General features: G+C 46.6%; 1 protein-coding gene across 2 annotated transcripts in view; it reads left to right on the top strand.

Annotated features, from left to right (window-relative positions):
* Window positions 1-24,084, top strand: part of ACO1 (aconitase 1) — a 170,367-nt gene that overhangs the window by 129,455 nt on the left and 16,828 nt on the right. For both annotated transcript variants that reach the window (XM_063914197.1, XM_063914198.1), the window contains exons 14-18: window positions 7,111-7,267; window positions 9,510-9,634; window positions 10,471-10,575; window positions 11,253-11,395; window positions 20,696-20,843. In XM_063914197.1, the coding sequence (XP_063770267.1) occupies window positions 7,111-7,267; window positions 9,510-9,634; window positions 10,471-10,575; window positions 11,253-11,395; window positions 20,696-20,843 (678 nt within the window). The remainder of the gene's footprint in view (window positions 1-7,110; window positions 7,268-9,509; window positions 9,635-10,470; window positions 10,576-11,252; window positions 11,396-20,695; window positions 20,844-24,084) is intronic.

Here is a 24,084-nt window from a genome sequence, read left to right as displayed (position 1 = left end):
GCATGACAGGCTCCCCTCCCACCTGGGTCGTTCCACGGTGGGTGCCGCCTCCTGAACTTTCAGGAGGTTTGGTTCCAGACATAAAAAGATGTGTGGGTTCAAAATCTGTTGTCAAAGGGTTACAAGTTGGATTTCGCAGTTTCCCCTTTTGTGCGGGTTTTTACTACAGGTCTTCCTGTTTCTCTAACGTCCTAGTGGATGCTGGGGACTCCGTAAGGACCATGGGGAATAGACGGGCTCTGCAGGAGACATGGGCACTTTAAGAAAGAATTTAGATTCTGGTGTGCTCTGGCTCCTCCCTCTATGTCCCTCCTCCAGACCTCAGTTTGAATCTGTGCCCGGACGAGCTGGGTGCTGTTCAGTGAGCTCTCCTGAGCTTGCTGTGAGAAAGTATTTTGTTAGGTTTTTTATTTTCAGGGAGCTCTGCTGGCAACAGACTCCCTGCATCGTGGGACAGAGGGGAGAGAAGCAGCCCTACTCTCTGAAGCTAGGTCCTGCTTCTTAGGCTACTGGACACCATTAGCTCCAGAGGGATCGTACACAGGATCTCACCCTCGTCGTCCGATCCCAGAGCCGCGCCGCCGTCCCCCTCGCAGAGCCGGAAGACAGAAGCCGGGTGAGTATGAGAAGCAAGAAGACTTCGAAATCGGCGGCAGAAGACTCCGTTCTTCACTGAGGTAACGCACAGCACTGCAGCTGTGCACCATTGCTCCCACACACCTCACATACTCCGGTCACTGTAAGGGTGCAGGGCGCAGGGGGGGGCGCCCTGGGCAGCATATGGACCTCTTTTGGCAAAAGTACACATATCTACAGTTGGGCACTGTATATATGTATGAGCCCCCGCCAAGAAAATGTATATTTAAGCGGGACAGAAGCCCACCGTCGAGGGGGCGGGGCTTCTTCCTCAGCACTCACCTGCGCCATTTTTTCTCCACAGCTCCGCTGAGAGGAAGCTCCCCAGGCTCTCCCCTGCAGATACACGGTACAAAAGGGTAAAAAGAGAGGGGGGGCACATAATTAGGCGCAAAAATCAATATAAACAGCAGCTACTGGGTTAACATTAAGTTACTGTGTTATTCCTGGGTTTATAGCGCTGGGGTGTGTGCTGGCATACTCTCTCTCTGTCTCTCCAAAGGGCCTTGTGGGGGAATTGTCTTCAGATGAGCATTCCCTGAGTGTGTGGTGTGTCGGTACGTGTGTGTCGACATGTCTGAGGTAAAAGGCTCCCCTAAGGAGGAGATGGAGCAAATGTGTGTGTGAGTGGTGTCTCCGTCGACAACGCCGACACCTGTTTGGATATGTGAAATTAAGTGCTAAGGAAAATTTATTGCACAAAAGATTAGAGAACAGACAGGAAATCTACCCATGTCTGTCCCTATGTCGCAGAGCCCTTCAGAGTCTCTCAATGCTCACTATCCAAAATAATAGACACTGATATCGACACAGAGTCTGACTCCAGTGTCGACTACGATAATGCAAAGTTACAGCCAAAATGGCAGGAAAGTATTCAATATATGATTATTGTAATAAAAAAATGTTTTGCATATCACTGATGACTCATCTGTCCCTGACACAAGGGTACACATGTTTAAGGGGAAGAAAGCTGAGGTAAATTTCCCTCCTCTCATGAAGAAAAAGAGCGGGAATCTCCAGACAAGAGACTGCAGTTTCCCACAAAGAATTCTCAGGGAGTATCCTTTCCCTATTAGGGCCAGGATACGATGGGAATCTTCCCCTAGGGTGTCACGTTTGCCCAAAAGGTAGCGCTGACTTAACAGCTATCCTCAGGGATCCTGCAGATAGCATGCAGTAAAAGTACTTTGAAGTCCATTTACACACTTTCTGGTACACTACTCAGACCGGCGATTGTGTCGGCATGGGTTTATAGCGATGTAGCAGCGTGGACAGATACCTTATCAGCAGAGATTGAGACCCTAGTTTGTGTATATATGTATATATATATATATATATATATATGTGTGTATATATATATATATATATATATATATATATATATAGATATATATATATAAAAGATGCTGTCTTAGATATATATATAAAACATGCCCAAAGAGACATTAATCTACTGGGTTCTAGAGTCAACGCTATGTCGATTTCTGCTTGACGTGTCCTGTGGAACATGCAATGGACAGGTGATGCCGACTTAAGAGGCATATGGAAGGTTTACCTTACAAGGCTGAGGATTGTGTGGAGAAGGGATCTCGGACCTGGTCTCCACAGCTATAGCTGGTAATTCTGATATTTTGCCTTATATTCCAGCACAGCCTAGGAAAGCACGACATTATCAAATGCAGTCCTTTCGATCACAAAGAAACAAGAAAGTCCGAGGTGCGTACTTTCTTGCCAGAGGCAGGGGCAGAGGAAAGAAGCTGCACAACACAGCTAGTTCCCAGGAACAGAAGTCCTCCCCGGCCTCTACAAAATCTACCGCATGTCACTGGGGCTCCACAGGCGGAGCTAGGCCCGGTGGGGGCACGTCTTCGAAATTTCAGCCACAAGTGGGTTCACTCCCTGTTGGATCTCTGGGCAATAGATATTGTGTCTCAGGGATACAAGCTGGACTTCGAGGAGATGCCCCCTCACCGACGGCCCTGCCGGCTTCCCCCCACGAGAGGGAAATAGTGTTAACTGCAATTCACAAATTGTATCTTCCACAGGTGGTGGTCAAGGTTACCCTCCTTCAACAAGGAGGGGGTTATTATTCGACCATGTTGTAGTCCCGAAACCGGACGGTTCGGTCAGACCCATATTGAATTTAAAATCCCTGAACATATACTTGAAAAGGTTCAAGTTCAAGATGGAATCGCTGAGAGCGGTCGTCGCAAGCCTGGAAAGGGGGGGATTTTATGGTGTCTCTGGACATAAAGGATGCATACCTTCATATCCCCATTTATCCACCTCATCAGGCGTACCTCAGATTTGTGGTACAGGATTGCCATTACCAATTTCAGACGTTGCCGTTTGGTGTCTCCACGGCACCGAGAATATTTACCAAGGTAATGGCGGAAATGATGGTACTCCTGCGGAAGCAAGGGGTCGCAGTTATCCCATAATTGGACGATCTCCTCATAAAAGCGGGATTAAGAGAGCAGTTGCTAATCAGCGTAGCACTTTCTCTGGAAGTGTAACGGCAACACGGCTGGATTCTAAATATTCCAAAGTCGCAGTTGGTTCCTACGGCTCGTCTGCCTTTCCTAGGCATGATTCTAGACACAGACCAGAAAAGGGTTTATCTCCCGATAGAGAGAGCTCAGGAGCTCATGACACTGGTCAGGAACCTATTAAAACCAAAACAGGTGTCAGTGCATCACTGCACTCGAGTCCTGGGAAGGATGGTGGCATCATACGAGGCCATTCCCTTCGGCAGGTTCCATGTGAGGACCTTTCAATGGGACTTACTGGACAAGTGGTCCGGATCACATCTTCAGATGCATCGGTTAATCACCCTATCCCCCAGGGCCAGGGTGTCTCTCCTGTGGTGGCTGCAGATTGCTCACCTTCTCGAGGGCCGCAGATTCGGCATTCAGGACTGGGTCCTGGTGACCACGGATGCAAGCCTCCGAGGGTGGGGAGCAGTCACACAGGGAAGAAATTTCCAAGGTCTGTGGTCAAGTCAGGAGACTTGCCTTCACAACAACATCCTGGAACTAAGGGCCGTATACAACGCCCTACGTCAAGCGGAGACCCTGCTTCGCGACCAACCGGTTCTGATTCAGTCAGACACCATCACCACAGTGGCTCATGTAAACCGACAAGGCGGCACAAGGAGCAGGGTAGCGATGGCGGAAGCCACCAGAATTCTTCGCGGGAGTGGACAACTGGGAAGCAGACTTCCTCAGCAGACACGACCTCCATCTGGGAGAGTGGGGACTTCATCAGGAAGTCTTCGCACAGATGAGGGCATCATGCCTCAACAAAAAACTACAGAGGTATTGCGCCAGGTCAAGAGACCCTCAGGCGATAGCTGTAGACGCCCTGGTGACACCGTGACACCGTGTTCCAGTCGGTCTATGTATTTCCTCCTCTTCCTCTCATACCCAAGGTGCTGAGAATAATAAGAAAAAGAGGAGTGAGAACGATACTCATTGTTCCAGATTGGTCACGAAGGGCCGTGGCCTCTTCCTCTAAGACAGGACTTGTTGCAACAGGGGCCCTGTCTGTTCCAAGACTTACCGCGGCTGCATTTGACGGCATGGCGGTTGAACGCCGGATCCTAGCAGAGAAAGGCATTCCGGATGAGGTCATTCCTACGCTGATAAAGGCTAGGAAGGACGTGACAGCTCAACATTATCACCGTATATGGCGAAAATATGTTGCTTGGTGTGAGGCCAGGAATGCCCCTACGGAGGAATTCCAGCTGGGCCGTTTCCTTCACTTCCTACGGTCAGGAGTGAATTTGGGCCTAAAATTGGGGTCCATTAAGGTCCAGATTTCGGCCCTATCCATTTTCTTTCAAAAGGAGTTGACTTCTCTACCTGACGTTCAGACGTTTGTAAAGGGAGTGCTGCATATTCAGCCCCCTTTTGTGCCTCCAGTGGCACCTTGGGATCTTAACGTGGTGTTGAGTTTCCTGAAATCCCACTGGTTTGAACCACTCAACGGTGGAGTTGAAATATCTCGCGTGAAAGGTGGTCATGCTATTAGCCTTGGCTTCGGCTAGGCGTGTGTCAGAGTTGGCGGCTTTGTCACATAAAAGCCCCTATCTGGTTTTCCATGCGGATAGAGCAGAATTGCGGACCCGTCCACAATTTCTGCCGAAAGTGGTTTCATCCTTTCATATAAACCAACCTATTGTGGTGCCTGTGGCTACTACGGACTTGGAGGATTCCGAGTTGCTTGATGTAGTCATGGCTTTGAAGGTTTATGTAGCCAGAACGGCTAGGGTCAGGAAAACAGAATCTTTGTTTATCCTGTATGCTTCCAACAAGCTTGGTGCTCCTGCTTCAAAGCAGACTATTGCTCGCTGGATCTGTAACACGATTCAGCAGGCTCATTCGGCGGCTGGATTGCCGCTGCCAAGATCAGTTAAGGCCCATTCCACTAGGAAGGTGGGCTCTTCTTGGGCGGCTGCCCGAGGGGTCTCGGCATTACAACTTTGCCGAGCGGCTACTTGGTCAGGTTCAAACACTTTTGCAAAGTTCTACAAGTTTGATACCCTGGCCGAGGAGGACCTTGTGTTTGCTCAATCGGTGCTGCAGAGTCATCCGCACTCTCCCGCCCGTTTGGGAGCTTTGGTATAATCCCCATTATCCTTACGGAGTCCCCAGCATCCACTAGGACGTTAGAGAAAATAAGATTTTACTTACTGGTAAATCTATTTCTCGTAGTCCGTAGTGGATGCTGGGCGCCCGTCCCAAGTGCAGACTTCTTCTGCAATGCTTGTATATAGTTATTGCTTAAATAAGGGTTATGTTATGGTTGCATCAGGGTTGACCTGTTGCTCTGTTGTTGTTCATACTGTTGACTGGGTATGTTTATCTCAAGTTATACGGTGTGATTGGTGTGGCTGGTATGAATCTTGCCCTGGATTACCAAAATCCTTTCCTTGTTCTGTCAGCTCTTCCGGGCACAGTTTCTCTAACTGAGGTCTGGAGGAGGGACATAGAGGGAGGAGCCAGAGCACACCAGAATCTAAATTCTTTCTTTAGAGTGCCCATGTCTCCTGCGGAGCCCGTCTATTCCCCATGTTCCTTACGGAGTCCCCAGCATCCACTACGGACTACGAGAAATAGATTTACCGGTAAGTAAAATCTTATTTTTCCACACAGAAACAGGGAGTTCTTTGGAGTAGGAAGTGCTGATTACAGTTTCAGTGCATCAGTGTCAGCAGGGGTTCTACTCCAATCTGTTTGTGGTTCTGAAGCCTGACTGATTTGGTTTGCATACAGGAGGCTCATTATCCGTTCTGGGCATTGCCATTGGGTCTCTCTCCGGCACCCAGGGTCATTCACGAAGGTAATGTCTGTGATTACTGACCTCAGGTATTTAAATGTGACCTTAATACGATCTCTGGATGACCTGTTGATCAAGGCTCCATTGAAACTCACTCTTCGGGAACATGTCTCTCTAACTCACTGGGTTCTGAATCATCACGGTTAAATTGGATTTCTTGAAATTGACAATCTCCTTTCATCCAGGTTCAGGATATCCAGTGGATAGTTCAGCTAGTACTCAGAACAAGGGTGGTGCACCTCTGTGTCCACCTGTTTTGGAAGATGGTGGCCTCTTTTGAGGCTCTTCAGTTCAGCAGGTTTCACTCTCATCCCTTCCTGTTGGATTCCCTGTCACAATGGTGCGGTTCTCATCTGCAGATGCATCAAATGATACGGTTGACTCCTCAGACCCGGATCTCTCTCCTGTGGTGGCTTCAGCCTTATAATCTAGGCCGGCGGTTCGGAGTTTAGGACTGGGTCACTGACCACAGACGCTAGCCTCAGAGGCTGGGGTGCAGTCATGCTGAACAACCAGTTCCAAGGTCATTGGTCACGTCAGGAATAGAGGATGCCCATTAGAGTGCTGTAACTTTAAGCAGTCTACAATGCTCTACATGAGGCGTCTCAAATGCACTTGGCAGTTAGAGTTCAGTCAGACATCGTGACAGCCGTCGCCAAGGAGGCATCCGAAGCTGCATGGCCATGCGCACGGTCGCTTGACTCCTCAGATGGGCAGAGTTTCAGGATGTGATCGCATACCTAAAGTTTAACACTACTGTGATAGCTATTTTTATGGTAATTATTTTGAGCAATAGAGTAGGACCTGCAGTATAGTGGGGTCCCTTGCCGGGGGCTGCAGGCTTAAATGCATTGATCAATACATGAACTAAAACTCCACTGTTTATTATTGTTAATATCGTGAGTGCAGAGCCCCTGTGATTTCTATTTAAACAATGTGGTCACAAACCATGTTGCACCCCAAATCTAGGAATAGGTGAGTGCCCTGGATTAGTGAGATATATATATATATAGTAAATACATAAAAGCAAGATCCAGTGATATTTTGTACTGAATCTGTTTCTGTGTATTTCGATCATTATGTTTATATTTGGGTTTTAATGTATTATCTGTTATTCGCTTGTCTTCCCTACAGGGAGACCTAGTTGCTGTAGGGGTGTTATCTGGTAACAGAAATTTTGAAGGCCGTGTTCATCCAAACACACGCGCAAACTACTTAGCCTCTCCACCTCTTGTCATTGCCTATGCTATAGCTGGGACCATCGGAATTGACTTTGAGAAGGAACCTTTAGGTAATCCCATTCCCTAAGCTCCTATCTATTGGCAGTTTGTGGTGTTTTATTCATTATTTTATTGTATCTTTTTCATTATTTACTGTATATTCTTATTTAGACCTAGAGGTCCATTCAGTAACACACAAGAGGGGTGAGTTGCTGCTATAGCTGAGTGGAAATGCTGCCAATGGCAACACAACTCTCCCCTCTCATGACTCGACCTCCTACAGATTTTTGTATAAAGCCTCGTGCATATAAACACCCTTACGGACGATAGACAGTCGCATGTCATTGAATCGACCCCTACTTTCGGAATTGCTCAACTAGGTGACTGGACAGATTTGCAGGCTGTGGGATATGTCTGGCTAGGTGTGGTAGAAAATTCCAAATATTAGTTAGCAGCACATTTTCAGATCGGAGTAAGACTTGACCAGAGAAGAAGCAAGGTGCTGGTCAGAGGTAGATCTACGAGGAAGAGTATTTAGAGATGCATGAAGGTTTGGCTGTGTAGGTAAGGGTGAGTAATTTGAATTGGGTTGGACACAGGGAGCGTGTGTAGAGATAAGGAACGTGGTGCAGCAGATTGGATCAGCGAGAGGAAGCTTGGTCTTGATGCAGATGTAAAGATGAAATTAAGTGGAGATGGGTGGATGACAGGATTGGCAGATGGGATAAGGCTTGTAGTAGTCAGGTCAGGAGATGAGAAAATGGAAAAGTTTTGGAACATTTTGGGTAAGTAAAGAACATATTTTGGTAATTCTTCTAAGTGGAGGTAACACAACAAGATGTGAGGAATAATTGTGACACTAAGGTAGTAGGCTTCAGCAACTGTGGATATGTTGGTGTTCTTAATGGTGAGGTCAGTTTGAGTGAAGATATTGGCCCTGGGTAGAAGAGGAAGAAAGATCTGATTTGGATATTTGGTGCTTTACATTTGAGACAGTTGGTTACATAAGATAGTTAAGACGGACGTTTTAGTGTAATCAGTGTAGTGGTGGTACTGGAAGCTGAATTGTCCGATGAAATCCTCGAGGGAAGATGTGTAGTGAGAAAAACAGACCCCAACAGTTAGTGGGAGTGGTAAGGAGGTTGGTTCAGAGGTAAAGATGCTAAAGTAATTATCCTTAGGCTTGGTACACACTAGAACGCTGCAGGGACGACTGCACGATGTAGGATGCCATGCTGTATTTGGCAGCATGGCATCTTGTATGATATCTTCTGGTTAGCTGTGCAGCATGGCTGACCAGAAGATATAGTATGCAACCGCGGGAGAACGAAATTGCGCGTACACACTGAACAATCCAGCTGATATGTCGTTCCGATTTGGGCAGAAACTACATATTGGTCCAAGATCATTTTAGTGTGTACCCACCCTTAGACTTGCTGATCACATTTATAAATAGTCTCAGCAGAATGCTGAGGGTGGAAGCTTGATTGCAGGAAGCTTAGAGGAGGGAAAGCCAGTTGTATACAAGTCGCTGAAGTAGCTGGAGACAAAGGGGCTGGTTCAAGCGTTTCATCATTCAAAGGGAGATATTTAATAAGCCCTGGAGAGAGATAAAGTACCAGTCAATCAGCTCCTACTGCCATATTACAGGCTGTGTTTGAAAAATGACAGGAGCTGATTGTTTGGTACATTCTCTCTACTTTATCTCTCTTCAATGCTTAGTACATCTGCCCCTAAGTAACACTGCATCTGTGCTGATCAGTAGCCAGGAGGGTATGGGTCATTAGGTCGACCACTATTGGTCGACATGGTCATTAGGCCGACATGAACACAGTCGATATGGGATAAGGTCGACATGAGGGTTTTTTTAACGTTTTTTTTGGTGTAGTTTTCTTTGTAAAGTGACTGGGAACCCCAATTAATGTACCGTGTCCCCTCGCATGTCTCGCTTCGTTCGCCATGCTTCGGGCAAGGTTACTGTTCCCAGTCGTAGTCCACATGGATCGTAAAGTATAAAAAAGTTCAAAAAATGAAAACATTTTTTAAAAACTCATGTAGACCTAGTGACCATGTTGACCTAATGCATGTCGACCAATAGTGGTCGACCTAATGACCGTATCCCAGCCAGGAAATACTTACACCAAAGGGTACAACTGTAGCAAAAAACAGCTAGCACCATTTGTATGTATTTTTATGTTTTATTTCCTTCTGAGTGAAGTTATGGCAACAGGCATGAACTACCATATGTACAACTGAACAGTTCCCTGAAATGTTTTACCTGATAATATACTCCTGTATCACAATGTTTCATAGGTATTAATGCAGATGGTAAACCAGTGTTCCTAAGAGACATATGGCCCATGAGGGATGAAATACAGGCTGTAGAGCGCAAATATGTTATCCCGGGAATGTTCAAAGAGGTATATGAAAAAATTGAGGTATGAACCATTTTTATCATAAATTTATTTATTTATTTTTTACATTCATGAAAATAGTGTGGACATATTTTCCCACAGGGAAGGGCAAATTATTATGAAATTGTTTATTTCAAAAGAGCGTATTTATCCTCCCTATTCTAAGGTGGTGATTCAATTGTTTTGAACGCCTGTAGCTCCCACCTAAAGTGACCAGGTGTTAACAGTTCAGTTGTTTTGGTCACCCAGCCCCAAGGATGCACTTACTGCTGATTTCTGCACACTCCTCAGGGGTAGGGCTTTGAGGTGAGTGCCAGGTGAGCCTTACTCCAGCACTTAGCACAAAAGAGGCGGCTTTACACAGCTAATCCCTTGCATTTCGGTGGTGAGGATGCAGCCTCTGCGACCAGGGCAGGGCTGTAAAGCAAACAATTCATTTCTCCAGTCAGTTTAGATGGGTGTTGCTAGTGCTCAAAATAATTGAATTGCTTTCAAAGCTGGATATATACTTGATTATAAGATTATCTGTTCAATCTTTCTGGTTGGAACAAAAATCTGGTAATGTATTGGAACAAATGACAATTGACTATTTGTTCCCGAACAATGGAAAATGGACAAAAACGATCATTCAGACAAATTGGTTAAAGGAGACAGATGTTCTGAAAGATATTTGCATAGTGTATGCCCATCTTTAGTTGTATGCCTGGCCCCTTAATGTAGCATGAGTGTGCCTGTTCAGCGTTTTCATTATTTGAATTCTGTCTACAGCTGAAAGTGAAATGCAAGTGTATGTTTGTAATCTGAATTGTTACTTTCTGGCTTTTTGAGTTTTGGCCATGTATAATTTCCTGTTTTTACAGAAAGTCAATGAGAGCTGGAATAATTTGAAAGCACCTGCTGATCAGTTATACCCCTGGGATCCCAACTCAACCTACATAAAATCTCCACCTTTCTTTGACAACTTGGTATGCATACCTTGTAATGTAATATAATACAAATGTATTCTGGATTTCTTTAGTAATTTATTTACTAAAAATGGAAGTGATAGTTGGGTGATTAGATCTGCCTTATAAGGTATGCACAATGGGCCTGATTCAGATGTGGGTGGAGTAGCTATCGCTGCTGCTTAAGTATAAGCAGCAGTGATAGCAGTAATATGGTAATGCAGCAGGGGGCGCCACGGCGCCTGTCGCATTACTGATCCAAATTGCATCTTAGGACACAGTATCAGATCATTTGCGACACCATCGATCGGATGTGTGACCCATGGTGTCGAGCAAGCCGGCCGCAACAACAACAAAGAGGCCAGGAAATGTCCGTCCTCTGCCCTTCCCCACCCCCCAAACAGCATGAGACTGTCATTCACTGAGAGTCTGATGGCGTAGTGTGACAGATGTCGCAGACCCATATTGCACATGCGCAGTACGGGTCCGGCGCAAAGTACAGAACATAGGTACTTTGCTACATGCGCCGCGCTAAGAACCAGACCTAAATCAGGGCCGTTATACAGCTAGTTCTTTGTAAATTGGATTATTTTCCTTGGACTTTGTAGATTGCTTCCTTAGCTAATATTTACTGCTTTCCTTATCTGCTGCACAAAATTAAAAATGTCCTTTTATCTTTATTGAATTTTTCTTTATAGACAATGGAACTCGTTCCCCCTAAACCAATCACTGATGCCTTTGTTCTCCTAAACCTGGGCGACTCTGTAACTACAGACCACATTTCTCCTGCTGGGAACATTGCAAGAAACAGCCCAGCAGCTCGCTATCTGACCAGCAGAAAGTGAGTAGTAACGATGCGCCACTAATGGTCCAAGCATTTTTCTCTTTCTGCACCTACAACAGTTCACACTAACTGTACATTTTGCTTCCTTACAACATTGCATCCATAGCTCTTCCCTACCATAGTAGTCACCAGCTTACACGGGCTGCCATGTCTGAGGTACTGTAGGAACACCGTGATGGACCAGATAAAGTGCTACGTCTTTACTCCATTACTCTCTGCACACTGCAACAAATTCTGTGTACATCACAAGTATCAACTAGCAAAGGTTTACTGAAGGAAGATAATGTAGGAAAAATATGACTTATTTTTGAATTGGAAAATATGACAAGTGTCCTATACTTGTCATCAGGTTGGCGCTCTTATTGTAACCTACCTGCAATTTAGTAAGGCATCTGGCATTAGACTGTTAGCGAATGGTATTTCTTCTAAGGAGAGGCCTGTAACCAGCAGTGACCTGCAGATTTATTTGTTACTAACGTAGATAGCTTGGGAGGCTAGGTGTGGCTTATGGAGATCTCCAGGTAAACCATTTATACACTGCAGAGGTATGAAGGAGCTTCCCTATCCATCCCCTGGTACGATGCTGTGGCTGGTGTCTCTGTCTTCTTGTGTCTTTGGGTAGGCAGTCTGTTGGTGACACCCAGAGCGGAATCGCAGGTTATGCATGGCCACGCTTGTAACACCTCTGTCCACTGCTGACAGAGCTCATGCAGAACGGATGGGTTGCAGGTGTACCTCTGTGGGATCTGTTGCTGAATGCCGTTTCTGGGTCCCTTTGGGGAAGCCTGCGCTGGCTTATATGCAGCCTGACCCCAGGACACAGTAATAGTGGGCCAGGCAGTGACACTGGTGTCCCCTGTGCCCAAGGAGAGGGGGACACATCTTAGTTGGCCCAGCATTGCCTTTCCCAAAATCACGGCAGCCCAATCTGCTCCTGCTGTGTGCGCACAGAACAATGACAATGCAGGGGAGAGAGGGGTCTGGAAGTATTCAACAAGACCAGTGGCGCCAGCTCAAGTAGCAATGCCCTCCTGGGACCCACCTGTCCCTAAGCGGCCACTTGTGTTGCTTTGCAGTAAATCTGGCTACTGGCCTACATGGATGAATTTGTCTAACATCTCTTACCGCCTAAAGATGAAAATGTTGTGCAAATATTTAATGGAAATTGTATGACGTTTTCTCTGACGTCCTAAGTGGATGCTGGGACTCCGTAAGGACCATGGGGAATAGCGGCTCCGCAGGAGACTGGGCACAACTAAAGAAAGCTTTAGGACTACCTGGTGTGCACTGGCTCCTCCCACTATGACCCTCCTCCAGACCTCAGTTAGAATCTTGTGCCCGGCTGAGCTGGATGCACACTAGGGGCTCTCCTGAGCTCCTAGAAAGAAAGTATATTTTAGGTTTTTTATTTTACAGTGAGATCTGCTGGCAACAGACTCACTGCAGCGAGGGACTAAGGGGAGAAGAAGCGAACCTACCTAACTGGTGGTAGCTTGGGCTTCTTAGGCTACTGGACACCATTAGCTCCAGAGGGATCGACCACAGGACCCGACCTCGATGTTTGGTCCCGGAGCCGCGCCGCCGGCCCCCTTACAGAGCCAGAAGCAAGAAGTGTTCCGGAAAATCGGTGGCAGAAGACTTCTGTCTTCAACAAGGTAGCGCACAGCACTGCAGCTGTGCGCCATTGCTCCTCATGCACACCTCACACTCCGGTCACTGATGGGTGCAGGGCGCTGGGGGGGGGGGCGCGCGCCCTGAGGGCAATATAATACACCTTGGCTGGCAAATCATCACAATATATAGTCCCAGGGCTATATATGTGATAAATTACCCCTGCCAGAATCCATGAAAAAAGCGGGAGAAAAGTCCACCGAAAAAGGGGCGGGGCTATCTCCCTCAGCACACTGGCGCCATTTTTTCTTCACAGTGCAGCTGGAAGACAGCTCCCCAGGCTCTCCCCTGTAGTTTTCAGGTTTAAAGGGTTAAAAAGAGAGGGGGGGGCACTAAATTTAGGCGCAATATGTGTATACAAGCAGCTATTGGGGGAAAAATCACTCAGTTATAGTGTTAATCCCTGCATTATATAGCGCTCTGGTGTGTGCTGGCATACTCTCTCTCTGTCTCCCCAAAGGACTTTGTGGGGTCCTGTCCTCAGTCAGAGCGTTCCCTGTGTGTGTGCGGTGTGTCGGTACGGCTGTGTCGACATGTTGGATGAGGAAGGTTACGTGGAGGCGGAGCAGAGGCCGATAAATGGGATGTCGCCCCCTGTGGGGCCGACACCAGAGTGGATGGATAGGTGGAAGGTATTAACCGACAATGTCAACTCCTTACATAAAAGGCTGGATGACGTAACAGCTGTGGGACAGCCGGCTTCTCAGCCCGCGCCTGCCCAGGCGTCTCAAAGGCCATCAGGGGCTCAAAAAACGCCTGTTACCTCAGATGGCAGACACAGATGTCGGCACGGAGTCTGACTCCAGTGTCGACGAGGTTGAGACATATACACAATCCACTAGGAACATCCGTTGCATGATCTCGGCAATGAAAAATGTGTTACACATTTCTGACATGAACCCAAGTACCACATAAAAGGGGTTTTATGTTTGGGGAGAAAAAGCAGCCAGTGTTTTGTTCCCCCATCAGATGAGTGAATGAATTGTGTAAAGAGTGTGGGTTCCCCCGATAAGAAAATGGTAATTTTTAAAAAGTTACTGCTGGCGTACCCTTTCCCGCCAGAGGATAGGTCACGTTGGGAGATATCCCCTAGGGTGGATAAGGCGCTCACACGTTTGTCAAAAAAGGTGGCACTGCCGTCTTGGGATACGGACACTTTGAAGGAGCCTGCTGATAAAAAGCAGGAGACTATCCTGAAGTCTGTATATACACACTCAGGTACTATACTGAGACCTGCATTTGCCTCAGCATAAATAGTGCTGCTGCAGCGTGGTCTGATACCCTGTCAGATAATATTTAGACAGGGATAATATTTTGCTAACATAGAGCATATTAAAGACGTCGTCTTATATATGAAGGATGCACAGAGGGATATTTGCCGGCCTGCATCCAGAATTAATGCAATGTCCATTCTGCCAGGAGGGTATTAGAGACCCGGCAGTGGACATGTGATGCTGCCTTTAAAAGGCACATGGAGATTCTGCCTTATAAGGGTGAGGAATTGTTTGGGGATGGTCTCTGGGACCTCGTATCCACAGCAACAGCTGGGAAGAAAATTTTTTACCTCAGGTTTCCTCACAGCCTAAGAAAGCACCGTATTTTCAGGTACAGTCCTTTCGGCTTCAGAAAAGCAAGCGGGTCAAAGGCGCTTCCTTTCTGCACAGAGACAAGGGAAGAAGGAAAATGCTGCACCAGACAGCCAGTTCCCAGGATCAAAAATCTTCCCCGCTTCCTCTGAGTCCACCGCATGACGCTGGGGCTCCACAGGTGGAGACAGGTGCGGTGGGGGCGCGTCTCGGGAACTTCAGGGACCAGTGGGCTTGCCCACAGGTGGATCCCTAGGTTCTGCAAGTAGTATCACAGGGATACAGGCTGGAGTTCGAGGCGACTCCCCCTCGCCGTTACCTCACATCAGCCTTGCCTGCTGCCCTCGGAGAAAGGGAGGTAGTACTGGCGGCAATTCACAAGCTGTACTTCCAGCAGGTGAAATCAAGGTACCTCTCCTTCAACAAGGCCGGGGTTACTATTCCAAAATGTTGTGGTACCGAAACCAGACGGTTCGGTGAGACCCATTCTAAAATTGAAATCCTTGAACACTTATATACGAAGGTTCAAGTTCAAAATGGAATCGCTCAGGGCGATTATTGCAAGCCTGGAGAATTTAATGGTATCACTGGACATCAAGGATGCTTACCTGCATGTCCCTATTTACCCTCTTCACCAGGAGTACCTCAAAATTGTGGTACAGGATGGTCATTACCAATTCCAGACATTGCCGTTGGTCTGTCCCCCGGCACCGAGGGTATTTACCAAGGTAATGGCCGAAATAATTATCCCGTGCTTGGACGATCTCCTTATAAAGGCGAGGTCCAGGGAGCAGTTGTTCGTCGGAGTAGCACTATCTCAGGAAGTGCTACAACAGCACGGCTGTATTCTGAATATTCCAAAGTCGCAGCTGGTTCCTACGACGCGTCTACTGTTCCTGGGTATGGTTCTGGACACAGAACAGGATAAAAAGGGTTTCTCCCGGAGGAGAAGTCCTAGGAGTTGTCGTCTCTAGACAGAGACCTCCTAATACAAATACAGGTGTCGGTGCATCAATGCACGCGAGCCCTGGGAAAGATGGTAGCTTCTTATAGAAGAAATTCCATTCGCCAGGTCCCATGCAAGGATCTTCCAGTGGGATCTGTTGGACAAGTGGTCCGGGTCGCATCTTCAGATGCATCGGCGGATAACCCTGTCTCCAAGGGCCAGGGTGTCGCTGTTGTGGTGGCTGCAGAGTGCTCATCTTCTAGGGGGCCGCAGATTCGGCATACAGGACTGGGTCCTGGTGACCACGGATGCCAGCCTTCGAGGCTGGGGGGCAGTCACACAGGGAAGAAACTTCCAAGGACTATGGAAAAGTCAGAAGACTTCCCTACACATAAATATTCTGGAACTAAGGGCCATTTACAATGCCCTACGTCAGGCTAGACCCCTGCTTCAACACCGGCCGGTGCTGATCTAGTCAGACAACATCACGGCGGTCGCTCATGTAAACCGACAGGGCGGCACAAGAAGCAGGATGGCGATGGCAGAAGCCACAAGGATTCTCCGATGGGCGGAAAATCATGTGTTAGCACTGTCAGCAGTGTTCATTCCCGGAGTGGACAACTGGGAAGCAGACTTTCTCAGCAGACACGACCTCCACCCGGGAGAGTGGGGACTTCATCCAGAAGTCTTCCAAATGATTGTACACCGTTGGGAAAGGCCACAGGTGGACATGATGGCGTCCCGCCTCAACAAAAAGCTACAAAGATATTGCGCCAGGTCAAGGGACCCTCAGGCGATAGCTGTGGACGCTCTGGTAACACCGTGGGTGTACCAGTCGGTGTATGTGTTCCCTTCTCTGCCTCTCTTACCCAGGGTAATGAGAATAATAAGAAGGAGAGGAGTAAGAACTATACTCATTGTTCCGGATTGGCCAAGAAGAGCTTGGTACCCAGAACTCCAAGAAATGATCTCAGAGGACCCATGGCCTCTGCCGCTCAGACAGCGCCTGCTGCAGCAGGGGGCCTGTCTGTTCCAAGACGTACCGCGGCTGCGTTTGACGGCATGGCGGTTGAACGCCGGATCCTGAAGGAAAAGGGCATTCCGGAGGAAGTTATCCCTACACTAATTAAAGCTAGGAAAGAAGTGAACGCAAACCATTATCACCGCATATGGCGGAAATATGTTGCGTGCTGTGAGGCCAGGAAGGCCCCAAAGGAGGAATTTCAGGTAGGTCGATTTCTGCACTTCCTACAGTCAGGGTGACTATGGGCCTAAAATTGGGTTCCATTAAGGTCCAGATTTCGGCTCTATCGATTTTCTTCCAAAATAGAACTGGCTTCACTGCCTGAAGTTCAGACTTTTGTTAAGGGAGTGCTGCATAGTCAGCCCCCGTTTGTGCCTCCAGTGGCACCGTGGGATCTCAACGTGGTGTTGGATTTCCTGAAGTCGCATTGGGTTGAGCCACTTAAATCCGTGGAGCTACGATACCTCACGTGGAAAGTGGTCATGCTGTTGGCGTTGGCCAGGCGTGTATCAGAATTGGCGGCTTTGTCATGCAAAAGCCCTTATCTGATTTTTTATATGGATAAGGCGGAATTGAGGACTCGTTCCCAATTCCTTCCTAAGGTGGTATCAGTTTTTCATGTGAACCAACCTATTGTGGTGCCTGCGGCTACTTGGGACTTGGAGGATTCCAAGTTACTGGACGTAGTCAGGGCCCTGAAAAGTATATGTTTCCAGGACGGCTGGAGTCAGGAAAACTGACTCTCTATTTATCCTGTATGCACCCAAGAAGCTGGGTGCTCCTGCTTCTAAGCAGACTATTGCTCGCTGGATCTGTAGCACGATTCAACTTGCACATTCTGCGGCTGGACTGCCGCACCCAAAATCTGTACAAGCCCATTCCACGAGGAAAGTGGGCTCTTCTTGGGCGGCTGCCCGAGGGGTCTCGGCTTTACAAATTTGCCGAGCTGTTACTTGGTCGGGTTCAAACATTTTTGCAAGAGTCTACAAGTTTGATACCCTGGCTGAGGAGGACCTAGAGTTTGCTCATTCGGTACTGCAGAGTATTCCGCACTCTCCCGCCCGTTTGGGAGCTTTGGTATAATCCCCATGGTCCTTACGGAGTCCCAGCATCCACTTAGGACGTCAGAGAAAATAAGATTTTACTCACCGGTAAATCTATTTCTCGTAGTCCGTAGTGGATGCTGGGCGCCCATCCCAAGTGCGGATTGTCTGCAATACTTGTTTATAGTTATTGCCTAACTAAAGGGTTATTGTTGAGCCATCTGTTGAGAGGCTCAGTTATATTTCATACTGTTAACTGGGTATAGTATCACGAGTTATACGGTGTGATTGGTGTGGCTGGTATGAGTCTTACCCGGGATTCAAAATCCTTCCTTATTGTGTCAGCTCTTCTGGGCACAGTATCCTAACTGAGGTCTGGAGGAGGGTCATAGTGGGAGGAGCCAGTGCACACCAGGTAGTCCTAAAGCTTTCTTTAGTTGTGCCCAGTCTCCTGCGGTGCCGCTATTCCCCATGGTCCTTACGGAGTCCCAGCATCCACTACGGACTACGAGAAATAGATTTACCGGTGAGTAAAATATTATTTTTTTTAATGTGTTTTAAATGATGCTTTGCTTCTTCAATTTGTTAAACTCATCCCCCTCTGTTTTTCCTTGCAATCTTGAAGGCGTTAAAATTTGTACTCAGTCTGCCTTTGGGCCACCTACACTCTCAACCTTGTAACATAGGGGCAGATGTATTAACCTGGAGAAGGCATAAGGAAGTGATAAACCAGTGATATGTGCAAGGTGATAAAGACACCAGCCAATCAGCTCCAATATGTAAATTAACAGTTAGGATCTGATTGGCTGGTGCGTGTATCACCTTGCACATATCACTGGTTTATCACTTCCTTATGCCTTCTCCAGGTTAATACATCTGCCCCAGAATCCTTCAAAGTTCTTCCTTAAAGAGATGAGTTTAACATGATCTGTTAACAGAAACATACACTTGGCCCATCTAGTCTGCCGCTTTTTTACCATATTTTTAGCTCAAACCTTAGTTGATCCTTATTTCTGTGTAAGAATATCCTTATGTCTATCCCATGCATGTTTAAATTGCTCTTCTGTCTTAGCCTATACCACCTCTGATGGGAGGCTATGCCACCTATCCACTACCCTTACTGTGAAGTCATTTTTCCTTAAATACCCCCTGTCTCAGTGCATGTCCTCGTGTCCTATTGCTTCTCTTCATTTGAAGAATGTTTCCCTCCTGGACTCTGTTAAAACCCTTGATATATTTGAAATTTTAGCATTTCCTAATAACAAAACTGTGGCAGGGCATGCTGGGACTTGTAGTTTCACAACAGCTGGAGAGCCACAGGTTGGCCAGGCCTGACCTATACAGTGGCATTATTACTTCTTTCTTTCTGCTGCTGATTCCTCTCCCTATGCAACCAAGCATCTGACTAGCCTTCCTCATTGCTATGTTACATTGCGTACCTGCCTTTAAGTCACCTGCAGTAGTGACTCCTAGATCCCTTCCCTCCTCATTAGTTTCCAGTATATATTTAGCCTTTGGATTTTTAAGACCGAAGTGCATGATTTTAAATTTTTTGGCATTAAACTGTAATTGCCATGCTTCAGACCATTCCTCTAGTCTACCTAGATCCTCAATCATTGGTCTTACCCCTCCTGGTGTGTCTACGCTGTTGCATACCTTTTTGTGTCATCTGCGAAAAGGCATACTTTCCCTTTAATGCCATTTGCAATGTCACCAATAAAGATATTAAAAAGCACTGGTCAAAGTACAGATCCCTGGGGTACTCCACTGGTAACATTCCTTACCTGTGTATGCACTCCATTTACTATAACTCTGTGTTTTTTATCCAGCAACCAAGATCCTATCCATTAAACAATCATAGTGTCCAATCCCAAACTTTCCAGTTTATTTAGGAGCCTGCCTTACTAAAGTCTAGATAAGCTATATCCACAGCTCCGCCTTTATCTATTACTTTAATCACACAGTCAAAAAAAGTCCAGGTTTGTTTGACATAATCCCCCTTCCCCCCCCCCCTCCAGAGAATCCATGATGCTTGGGATCCTGTAAATTGCTGGATTTTAGGTAATCTACAACTCTTTCTTTTAAGAGTGTTTCTATCAGTTTCCCTACTACTGATATAAGGCTCACTGGCCTGTAGTTGCTTGCCTCTTCCTTGCTTCCACTTTTGTGCAGTGCGACTACATTTGCACTTTTCCAGTCCTCTGGAATTCGAGTTGACTGAGTCAGGCTGCATCACCTCCATACATTTCGATTTGGAATCCAGTCTAAGATCCACGGCATAATCGTCAGTGTACCTGCAATTACGGCTAACCACCAGCAGAGGGAGCCGGAGCACTGTGGATGCCTGTGAATAGAATTCGTACTCCAGATAGTCTGCATTAAAACGTAATAAGCACCAGCAGAGGGAGTTGAATCATGGATCAATACAAAAGCTGAAATCATCTGGAGGTGATATAAATGTTAAACATGCATGACAACATCTAATTATATAAAGCAGTGTGTGCACACATTCCTAGGAAAGATCCCACGCAATTTTGGGGACATATGAACACCTAGTGTTTGAAGATCAGCCCATACCACTTCAGTTATACAATTCAGTGGACGTTAGTAGGAAATATCCACATATCAAGTTGTAATTGATTGATTATGACCTATAGTAATGATGGTCTGTAGAGGGGGAATATATAAGTTTATGAATTGATCTGTTGTTCATTTAATCATGGTTATTTGACTGAATATTATATATATATTTTTTATGCTGCAGCATATATTTGTGAGAATTAAGTTTTTTTTTAAATAAATCATATGGAATTTTTATTGATATATTTATGTGGTCTCCATTGATTGGTGCAGACAGCGCCCCTCTTTATTTGCAAGGGGTTTCTCCTATGCAAATTAGTGTGTTTCCTCTGGAATTAGTTCTGTAGCTAGTGACTGGTTGAATAATTCTGTAATAGTGCTACCAGCACCCATTTTATAATTGTGATTGTGGCATAACCAATTTATCTGTATCTGTTGTCTTCACAGCTTAACACCAAGAGAATTTAATTCTTACGGATCACGCAGAGGTAATGATGCTATAATGGCAAGAGGAACCTTTGCCAACATCCGTCTGTTCAACAAGTTCATCAACAGGCAGGCCCCATTAACCATACACTTTCCTTCCAATGAAACAGTAAGTGCATATTGAGTTCATAAAATGTATTGTCCTTATACCATGTCAAAAACTAATATAAATCTGCACAGGATATATATGAGCGAGAATCAGGTGTGATAAACCAACATGTGGCTTTATTAACTAATAGGTTTTGCGCTGGGTTGGTGTTGCCCCCAGATGATAATTCATTGAAACTGAGAATATGGGTTTGCAAGGGCAAAAGACAGAAGCAACTATATGTCTTTACTGGGGCACACTTTTGGATGGTTTGATGATAACATTTCAAACTTAACTTTTATTATAATACACTTAATAAAAGGAGAGGAACAGGTATAGACAAACAACAAACATTTATATATACATACAGAATGAGGCGAAGAATTAAAGTGTGAGTGAAATGTATTTATCCCTGTATAGTATGATTCTTTTTCTATAATAGAAAATGATTGTAGGGAAATTGCGGACAGGCTCAGAATATATTTCCATATAAGGGTTCAATTGAATGATCGTCTCTGATTGATCAAGCGCCAAAGTCAATAGTACTCTCTCACATGATTATTGACTTTGGCGCCTGAGACTATGCAAACCTAAATTCTCATACCATGTCGCAAAGGTGGAAAACCAGCTAACATTAGTGCTGTACTTCCACCTGGAGCATTTAGCTTGGCCCCTCCCTGGTGCCATGGGGCGTGCTACAGGTAGCCACTCTTGGGACATTGCAAAAGCAATGAAAAGATGTAGTTTGATTTGTCCTCAATATCGAAGTGTTATCAATATATGGATCAATATATGGTGTTGAACCTTAAACGCGGGAAACTACCTGCTCACCTTAAGTGGGAGAGGGATATGGCTAGACTTAGTACTCCGAGAGGATGATTGGGACACTATCTCACATTCTTGTTTTAAAATGTCCAAATTCTTAAGTCATTCTGAGATGTTTTATAAGCTATGTCAGAGGGCGTATTTCCCACCAAAGCGGCAACATAACATATGGCCCACCCAGTGATCGCGCTGAGCCCCAAAAAAAGTGGGTCCCAGGGACCCCTCACTTTTAAAAATTGGGGTCCTACCTGTCCTTTTCTGGGTTCCATCGGAATGAAGGTTCTTATTAAATATAGAAACACAGACTTGATTTGGACACTACAAAAGTGTTGCAAGGCGGAGGATGGGGTGACAATGCTGCTGGGCTGTGTAGCATACAGGACACTCCACACCAGAGCTCTAACTATACATTTTGGTGCCCTTTGACAAAAAGTGAATTGGTCCTCCCCCTCCCATTTCCGAAAGCATGGACAGTGCGCGCCGAAGGCATGCAGCAAAAATTTTGGGGCATGGCCACATCATAGTACCAATTCACATTACACCACACAGTAGTGCCGCTTATATACATTGCACCAGGTAGAGCACGTTATACACATTGCACCAGGTAGAGCACGCCATTATACACATTGCACCAAGTAGAGCACGCCGTTAAACACATTGCACCAGGTAGAGCACGTTATACCCATTGCACCAGGTAGAGCACGTTATACCCATTGCACCAGGTAGAGCACGTTATACACATTGCACCAGGTAGAGCACGTTATACACATTGCACCAGGCAGAGCACGTTATACACATTGCACCAGGCAGAGCACGTTATACACATTGCACCAGGCAGAGCACGTTATACACATTGCACCAGGCAGAGCACGTTATACACATTGCACCAGGTAGAGCACGTTATACACATTGCACCAGGCAGAGCACGTTATACACATTGCACCAGGCAGAGCACGTTATACACATTGCACCAGGCAGAGCACGTTATACACATTGCACCAGGTAGAGCACGTTATACACATTGCACCAGGTAGAGCACGTTATACACATTGCACCAGGCAGAGCACGTTATACACATTGCACCAGGCAGAGCACGTTATACACATTGCACCAGGCAGAGCACGTTATACACATTGCACCAGGCAGAGCACGTTATACACATTGCACCAGGCAGAGCACGTTATACACATTGCACCAGGCAGAGCACGTTATACACATTGCACCAGGTAGAGCACGCCATTATACACACTGCACCAGGTAGAGCACATTATACACATTGCACCAGGTAGAGCATGCCGTTATACACATTGCACCAGGTAGAGCATGCCGTTATACACATTGCACCAGGTAGAGCACGCCATTATACACACTGCACCAGGTAGAGCACATTATACACATTGCACCAGGTAGAGCATGCCGTTATACACATTGCACCAGGTAGAGCACATTATGTACATTGTACCAGGTAGGGCACGCCGCTATACACTTTGCGCCAGGTTGAACACGTTGTACACTTTGCGCCAGGTAGATCACTTGGCAATTATGATTAAAAAGCAGGACAATAAATTATTCTAAACACATTATTAAATAATACATTTTATATACAGTATGTAATAGGTTTATGGTGCTGCTATGATAGGAGCCACAGACTGGATTTAGACACTACAAAAGTGTTGCTGCTGGAGGGGGGGTGAGAGGGTGATAATGCTGCTGAGCTGTTATCATAACGGAGGTATGCGTTCAGGATCCCGGCAGCCGTAATACCTACGCCGGAATCCCGACAACCGCCAGAATACCGATGCCGGCATCCCAAGATCATCTGGATCCCGACTACGATATCCTGACAGTCGGGATCCTGAAGGTAAGTATGCACTGCCCCCACAGGTTTAGCGTGCAGATGGGGGGGTTAGGTTTAGGCACACACGGGAGGGGGGGGGGGGTTAGGCTGCAGAGAGGGGGGGTAGGGTTAGGCACTAAGGGGGGCGGGTTAGGTTTAGGCTGTGGGTAAGGGGGGGGTTAGGTTTAGGCACTACTGGGGGGAGGTTACGGTTAGGCTGCAGAGAGGGAGGTAGGATTAGTCACTAAGGGGGCGGGTTAGGTTTAGGCTGTGGGTAAGGGGGGATTAGGTTTAGGAACTACTGGGGGGAGGTTAGGATTAGGCACTAAGGGGGCGGGGTAGGTTTAGGCACTACTGGGGGGAGGTTAGGGTTAGGCTGCAGAGAGGGGGTAGGATTAGGCACTTAGGGGGCGGGTTAGGTTTAGGCAGTGGTTAAGGGGGTAGGTTTAGGCACTACTGGGGGGAGGTTAGGGTTAGGCTGAAGAGAGGGGGTTAGGATTAGGCACTAAGGGGGCGGGTTAGGTTAAGGCTGTGGGTAAGGGGGGGGGGTTTAGGTTCTACTGGGGGGAGGTTAGGGTTAGGCTGCAGAGAGAGGGGTAG

Source organism: Pseudophryne corroboree, chromosome 1 (assembly GCF_028390025.1).
Source record: "Pseudophryne corroboree isolate aPseCor3 chromosome 1, aPseCor3.hap2, whole genome shotgun sequence".
Taxonomy (NCBI): Eukaryota; Metazoa; Chordata; class Amphibia; order Anura; family Myobatrachidae; genus Pseudophryne; species Pseudophryne corroboree.
Note: the sequence above shows the minus strand (reverse complement) of the source record. Positions and strands in the feature narration are given on the sequence as shown.